The 7,435-nt window shown below is 44.3% G+C and overlaps 1 protein-coding gene across 1 annotated transcript; it reads right to left on the minus strand.

The window, feature by feature from the left end:
• TTPAL (alpha tocopherol transfer protein like) lies at positions 1 to 6,766 on the minus strand. The gene is made up of 4 exons (XM_056845084.1): positions 6,317 to 6,766; positions 3,726 to 3,919; positions 1,752 to 1,862; positions 1 to 282 (listed from the first exon to the last, which is right to left on the minus strand). Exons 1-4 carry the CDS (start codon positions 6,753 to 6,755, stop codon positions 7 to 9), a joined length of 1,020 nt encoding a protein of 339 aa, XP_056701062.1. The 5' UTR covers positions 6,756 to 6,766; the 3' UTR covers positions 1 to 6.
• Between the last annotated feature and the right edge of the window lie 669 nt (positions 6,767 to 7,435).

Consider the following 7,435-nt stretch of genomic DNA (forward strand, 5'->3'; position numbering starts at 1 on the left):
GCCCATTTAATAGCAGTAATAGAGCTGTGTTTTCAAGCTCCGCAAGGAGTCGTCGCACTGCTTCTCGTCAACCTCTGCGCTCATTAATGGGGCATCAGGCGAAGGGTCGCTGGAGGGGGCCAGCTGGGAGGCATCATACAGGAAGTCACCCTCCGAGGCCAGCAGCAGGTCATTCCAGGAGGAGATGTCCAGGCTCCCTGCCGTGCCCCCATACTCTTCAGGGAGGATCCTGGGTGGGAGGTTGTGATGGAGAGAGCTCACGTCTGACCCATGAAGAAAAAACTGAAAAAAGGAAACCCGGACACTTCAATAGCACACCTGTTCAAAAATTACATTTACTATCAACTCCTGCAACTACATTCTGGGGGTTCAGATATATTCAAGTCCAGTAGCACCATGGAGACCAATGTGTTTTGGGGTGTAAGCTTTTGAGAGTCAAAGCTCCCTTTGTCAGACACAATAACTTCTGTTCTACTGTGTAGGGGAGGGGCTGTGGCTCAGTGGAAGAGCCTCTTTGCATGCAGAAGTTCCCAGGTTTGATCCCCAGCATCTCCAGTTAAAGGGACCAGGGGGTAGGTCATGTGAAAGACCTCTGCCTAAGACCCAGCAGAGCCGCTGCCAGTCTGAGTAGACAATACTGACTTTGATGGACCAAGGGTCTGATTCAGTATAAGGCAGGATTAGTTGGGGAAGAGAGGTTGAAAGGCAAAGGGCATACCACCTTCCCTATCCCCAGCATGTCACAATCTTGATTATCAGTTGCAGTTTCACCCAACCTTTCAGCCAAGATTGCTTTGGTTTTTAAGGCTCTTTGGCAGACAGTGTTCTGAGGGTCAGGGAAAGGAAGCCTCAAAAAGGGATTTGAGACCAGTAAGAATTATGGGTTGTAGTTGAACAAGTGCAGAGAAACAAGGAGGGCTGAAATCCTTATGTTCTTCTTCCTTACAATGTTCGCTACCATCAAGGGGGGGGGGGAGAGAAGAGGTGTACATGGGAAGCATCTCAATGTAACTTTGTGTATTCAGCTGATGGACAAGATTTCAGAACAGGAAGGAGTCCACATTAGAACCCGACATATAGCCAGCAAGACAATTACAACAGAGAAGTTTTAAAGAGAAAGGCATAGGATATCTGCCCTCTTTCTTTTCAACTCTCTCTGTTAAGATGCATCGCTTCGGAAGAAATGTTAGCTCTTGTCCTTTAGGATCCCAAATAAAGTGACTTGCAAGATAACCTTCAAGTGGTTCCAAAGGAACCTACTTCAGGAAGGGGGCAACTGAATCTGCACTCTTGCCTGTACACAGACAGGCACCAGCTCTTGCCAAGGTAAGCGATACAAGAGCAACACCGTTGGGTTTAGGACAGGGGTGAGATCAGACCCCTCGCTGAGCAGAAGTCTATCAAGCCATTCTATGCCTCTGGAGAAGGACGTGGTTAGAGTTCAGCTTCAGGGGCACATGGCAGCTAAAACTGGCCCATGGGACCTAAACTACAATCTACCTCCAGTGTCCTGCGATGTGATTTACAAAAAACCTATGGGGCCTATGTTCGAGGAAAAGAGGTAACAGAGACCGTCCTCCCAATAGTTCATAATTCCTATCACTACTGGCCATAGCTATCTAGTATTATAAAAAAATCACCTCTTTGCTGAGGATGTTTAGAATGGAAACAAGTCCAAGAGTAAGTCAAATCAGGTACACCTCCCTCAGTTTGGTTTAAATGCCAATACATTCTCCAAGCTTGCCACTTACCCGATTTGCTATTTTCTCTTTCAGAAAAGGTTTGATGATTGCAAAAATGCCCTTGAATATACGAGGTTCATTTATTATGTTGACAGCTTTTATTCTAATAGGAAAGCCATCCTAAAGAGAAAAAAATGCAAATAAGATTTATAAAGGTCAGTTTGTGGTTAAGAATATTGGGGAAACTGACATAAAACAAATCCATTACATCGTAAGAAGCCTAGTTTTCTACTGACACATGAACTCACAGTTGGGCAGAACTGAAAAACGTTCCTTGTGGCCAGGAGCTATATTCATAAATACCAACAGATACTAACATAAAACCAATCCTGTCCAAAGGTGGCAGTTCTCCTTTAATGAAGAGATGGCAAAGGGTTACATTTAAAGCACACTCGTTCTACACGAGGTGATGGGTGAGGAAGTACACTTGCTCCACAAATAAACCATGTTCAAACCCATCACAAAAGCGACGTCTGCACTAGCTTTAGTGAAGGCAGCCATAGCATAATGCTTTAGCTTCCGGTTAAGGCTCTTTCCTGTTTATTTCCTGTAGTTAAGTGTGCCATGCTGGAAGCTCATTGCCAAAACTGCTATGTATTTCTCAAAAGATGCATGAACTTGTAGATATTTTTTTTATTTTTCACATCTTCTAAAGCAAGGAAAACCCTAGTATTTACCACTACCCTTGCCCATGCAAACTGTTAACAATAAATTTTATAAAAGAGAATAGTATAATCTTTCTCTATATACAAATAAGGAAAACCAAAACCATAGAAATCCAAATATAATAAATACTATAAACAGTATTCCATGTATGGGATTCCTACCTTGACAGTTGCAGTTGCATGTTTAACTGTAAGGACTAGAAACTTGTTTTTTGTTTTTTTTAAAAAGCACTGAGAACAACAGTAGAGATTCCCACCCCCCACTGATCTATTTGCCAACTGATGCCATATTGCATGTATCAGGATACAATCACATCCATATATCTCTTTAGAACCTCTGTCTCACAGCACACAGTTTTACACAGTTGTCTGTGTAAAAATGTTACTTTGGGTACATAATTAGGGTTGCCAGCTCTGTGTTGGGAAATACCTGGAGATTTTGGGGATGGAGCCTGGGGAGGGTGGGGTTTGAGGAGGGGAGGGACCTCAGGAGAGTATAATGCCATAGAGCCCACTCTCCAAAGTAGCCACTTTCTCCGGGGAGAAGCGGTCTCTGTCATCTGGAGACCAGTTGTAATTCTGGGAGATCTCCAGCCACCACCTGGAGGTTGGCAACCCTAGTACATAATATTGTACTGAATGACTAGCTTGCCCTAGAAGATATGAAATATTAAAACAGCTAATTGCACTCTGACTCATTTTTGGAGCTTGGTCATTTCCCCCTTTTATTCTGTGACTTTTATTGCAACGTGCTCAGTGTAGGTTTTGGTCTAACTCTAAGAATACATTTGTAAAACGACCTCATTGGTGGCTTATTCCACCCCCACTCCCCATTGCTCTCATCCAGTCAGTTCAAAATGCAGCAGATCAAGACTGCCCCTATCCATATCATTCTGGTCTTGAATCTAAATATTAGACAGCTCCTTCAAACCAGTTCCAAATAACACATGAAGCTGCCTTATACTGAATCAGACCCTTGGTCCATCAAAGTCAGTATTGTCTACTCAGATCGGCAGCAGCTCTCCAGGGCCTCAGGCAGAGGTCTTTCACATCACCTACTTGCCTAACTGGAGATGCTGGGGATTGAACCTGGGACCTTCTGCATGCCAAGCAGATGCTCTACCACTAAGCCACAGCCTCTCCCCTACCATTTACTGATTTATGCAGCATTTCTCTCACATAACAATACTCTCCATCTCTTCTACTGGACACTTCTTTAGGGAGGGATTGGGTTTTACAGCATTATATCTGCAGAATTTTAATTGACAAAAGCAGTTCACACTGTACTCCCCCCCCCCCCCACAATTTCAGGCCTTACCTGAAGAATTCCAATCACCTTTTTGGCTATGAAGGGACCAAAATGGGAAGCCTTAGATAAGCTGACTCCTTTGTAGTCTGCAAGGATCACAATTCCATTCACCTGAGTCTCTTCGGACTGAATGAGCTTTTCCAGAGTTAAGTAAATGGCACGGATGTTCTCAGTAATTGGGTAGTTACTTGGCGTCCATCTGTCTATGGTTATAAGACAAGGATGTAAGTTGCAAAACTAATGAAAAAACCAACAGCATTCTCTACTTGCCTTACAATTATTAGTTTTCCTTTGTAACTCTCAGCCCTTACTCAAAATAGTTCTTGCTCAAGAAAAATGCCTGTTAATTCAGGGAAGGAACGCCATCAATTATACTGGAGGTTTTCACCTCATGCGAAGACCAAGGTTTATAGCCATATACAAGTGTACTGGCTTATGCTTCTTCTCTACAACCTTCTTTAAAAGGTATAAAAATGAATTTATGTGGACAAAGGAACTACTGATAAGCCCAATATAATGGCTTGATTCTCCCCTCTCACTACAAACCCATATTTAAGCCTTCCTCCATGCTGTTTCAGTGGGGCGGGGGGGAGAGACACACCAAACTCTCAGGTCAGGATACTGAGGACACAGCAGTCTATGGTGGAGGGGGAGAGCTTGGAAAGACGCCTTCCAAAAGCACTGCTCACCCAGCACAGCATCATTAACGTCTACAATAGTTTTGACCACTGAATTCACAGAGATACACCTTTGTAAGTAAGCCATGAGAGCCAGCATGGTGTAGTGGTTAAAAGCAGCGGATTCTAATCTGGAGAACCAGGTTCGATTCCCCACTCCTCCACATGAAGAAGAAGAGTTGGTTTTTCTATGCTGACTTTCTCTACCACTTAAGGAAGAATCAAACTGGCTTACAGTAACCTTCCCTTGTCCTCGCCACAACAGACACCCTGTGAGATAGGTGAGGCTGAGTGAGTGTGACTAGCCCAAGGTCACCCAGCTGGCTTCATGTGTAGGAGCGGAGAAACGAATCTAGTTCACCAGATTAGCCTCCGCTGCTCATGTGGAGGAGTGGGGGAATCAAACCCGGTTCCCCAGATCTGAGTCCACTGCTCCGAACTACTGCTCTTAACCACTACACCACACTGGCTCTCTGCTGGGTGACCTTGGGCCAGTTACAGTTCTCTTTGAACCCTCTCAGCCCACACAGAGGCAGACAATGGCAAACCACCTCCAAACCTCTCTTGCCTTGAAAACCATACAGGGTGGCCATAAGTCAGCTGTGACTTGATGGCACTTTCCACCACCAAGCAAGCCATGGATGGAGAAAGAAAGAGGAGCCTGGGCTGGGGGGCAACATGGGCAATAGTACTCTTGGGGGGGGGGTGTCAAAATGAATGCATTCCTTAATGTCTGCGTTGGCACCACATGGCCTTGGCCTTGGGTCAGGACTGTGGGTGGGAATGGATCAGAGAGGGCTTGCCTCTAACCTTTAAATTGGAAAGAGGCCTGATTCTACTGGACTCCATTCCAGGTAAGCCTACTCATTAATTTATGTTTGCACAACTTCCTTTGCCTCTCCCTCACCATTAGTCAATTTTGGTTTGGCTCTGAAAAGATTAGGCAATCTCAAAAGATTAGGCAATCTGAACCTCTTCTAAATTTAGCCACTGTAAAGTGCCAGGATGTGGATGCAGGGCACATGATATAGCAACACTGCTGAATTAAGCAGGTTTAGATCTGGTATGGTCAGTGGCCAGATGCAAGCCTTCCTGCAAACCCTATTTTATGTGCTTTGAGATCAATGACGGGATATAAAAAGGTAATGAATGTTTTTTGCTTAAAGATGACACTTTCCATATAAATACCAAACTGTCTCTTTTTTGCTCCATTATGGTCCATTTCACATCCCAGGCCTAGACACAGGTACCTCTGTGTCTATGTAAGAACATAAGAAGAGCCCAGTTGGATCACACCAGTGGTCCATCCAGTCCAGCATCCTGTCTCTCACAGTGCTCTGGATCAAAAATGTAGCTCAATTTGGAATATTTACAACTACATTAATTTTACCTAGATAATACATGCATGCACAAGGGCTGGGGCTCCCCCCCTGCCCCCGCAATTCTTATAGTATGATACAGCAACACGTAACAAGTATTATCAAGTGTTTCAATACCTAATGCATTTCTGCACATACTTTGTTAAAAGTTAAAGAAATGAGGGACAAGGGAGAAGAGAAAAAAAAACCTTACTGTCGCCAGATTATTGATACCGCTGTCCTAAATCATTGGAGTTTACTAGAACTGCAGAATTTTTTGTACCGTACAGAAGGAAATGAATGCATCAGCTTCAAGAGAGCAAGCTTCAAGCCAGAGGCAGACTATGGTACAAGCAGAAACACATACAAGACACAAGAACCACTAGGGAGGTGGTGAGCTTCCCCTCACTGGCAGTCTTCAAGCAGCGGCTGGACAAACACTTGTTAGCAATGCTCTATCTGATCCTGCATTGAACCGGTGGTTGGACTAAATGGACTGTATGGCCCCTTCCAACTCTATAGTTCTATGACTCTCCTAAATACTTAACCAGCATCACAAAAATACCTGGGCGAATGCAGACTACATGACGTCCTTCAGAGTCTAAGTGAGGAAGCACAGTGACAAACCCAGATTCTAACACAGGCTTTATAGCAGACGGTCTCAGGTTAGTAAAGACTTCAGGCCAGCTGCGCCTACAGCGGTGGTAGTTCACAAGAAGCTGAAGCGCCCGGTCATAATCAAATTTTCTGGCTCTAAGGAACCGAAGCAAGAAAGCATCATCTAGACACGTCCCAAGGTTGGGATAGTCTTTGCACACCATGTCTCGGAGAGCCTGCACATCTCGAAGTCGCCACTCCGGTTTTTCCTGCAGTTCTTCACGTGCCTTGGCAATAAGCTCAGCAGACAGGGTACACACATACTTTGGGTGTTCGGGCAGAACTTCAACTGTGGGCAGAGATCCCGCAAAGGGACTTGTAACTGTGCCATCACCATTTCCGGACATTGGTTAGTGGGGAAGTCTGAAAAGCAAGACAAAAAAATTATATATATATATATATATATTCTGCAAACTATCAACAGTGCTTTGTATCTAGAACAGCACTGAAATAAAGATTACCCACGGAGTCTTACAGAGAAGTTTCACAAGTTCTAAAAGCATACCAAACATAATAGGCAGTTCAGTTTGGACATAATAACCACTCAGCAATGAGTTATAACGATGTCATGTTCTATATGCAAGACACCAATTTATTCCAAGATAATTACTTCACTGCTCATGATGCAATGTTATTAACCTCAAGTAATTTAAGATGCACATGTAAGATTCCTTTCTGACTCAGGGATCGATCCTTCCCTCCTCCCCTCTTACTCACACTTACTTATACCAGCACTTTTGGGTATAAGGAGGGATCACAGCTCTGTGTCCGAGTACCCACTTTGCACGCAGAAGGTCCCTGCTTCAGTGCTCAGCACCTTCACTTAAAAGACCTCTAGCCAACAGCCTGGACTGCACCTGCCTATCAAGAGTAGACGGTACCAACCTTATATAAGAACCTAAGAAAAGCCATGCTGGATCAGACCATCAAGTCCAGCAGTCTGTTCACACAGTGGCCAAACAGGTGCCTCTAGGAAGCCTACAAACAAGATGACGGCAGCAGCAGCATCCTGTCTGTGTTCAAAAGC

This window comes from Euleptes europaea, chromosome 2, assembly GCF_029931775.1.
Source record: "Euleptes europaea isolate rEulEur1 chromosome 2, rEulEur1.hap1, whole genome shotgun sequence".
Lineage (NCBI taxonomy): Eukaryota > Metazoa > Chordata > Lepidosauria > Squamata > Sphaerodactylidae > Euleptes > Euleptes europaea.

Bases quoted from the DNA above. Each gene is read 5' to 3' on its own strand.
- TTPAL (XM_056845084.1), bottom strand. From the start codon at position 6,755: ATGTCCGGAAATGGTGATGGCACAGTTACAAGTCCCTTTGCGGGATCT. The intron at 1,863-3,725 runs GTAAGGCCTGAA...TTTTCTCTTTAG, and splicing joins AGGTGATTGGAATTCTTCAG to GATGGCTTTCCTATTAGAAT. The intron at 283-1,751 runs GTAAGTGGCAAG...TCCTTTTTTCAG, and splicing joins AAGAGAAAATAGCAAATCGG to TTTTTTCTTCATGGGTCAGA.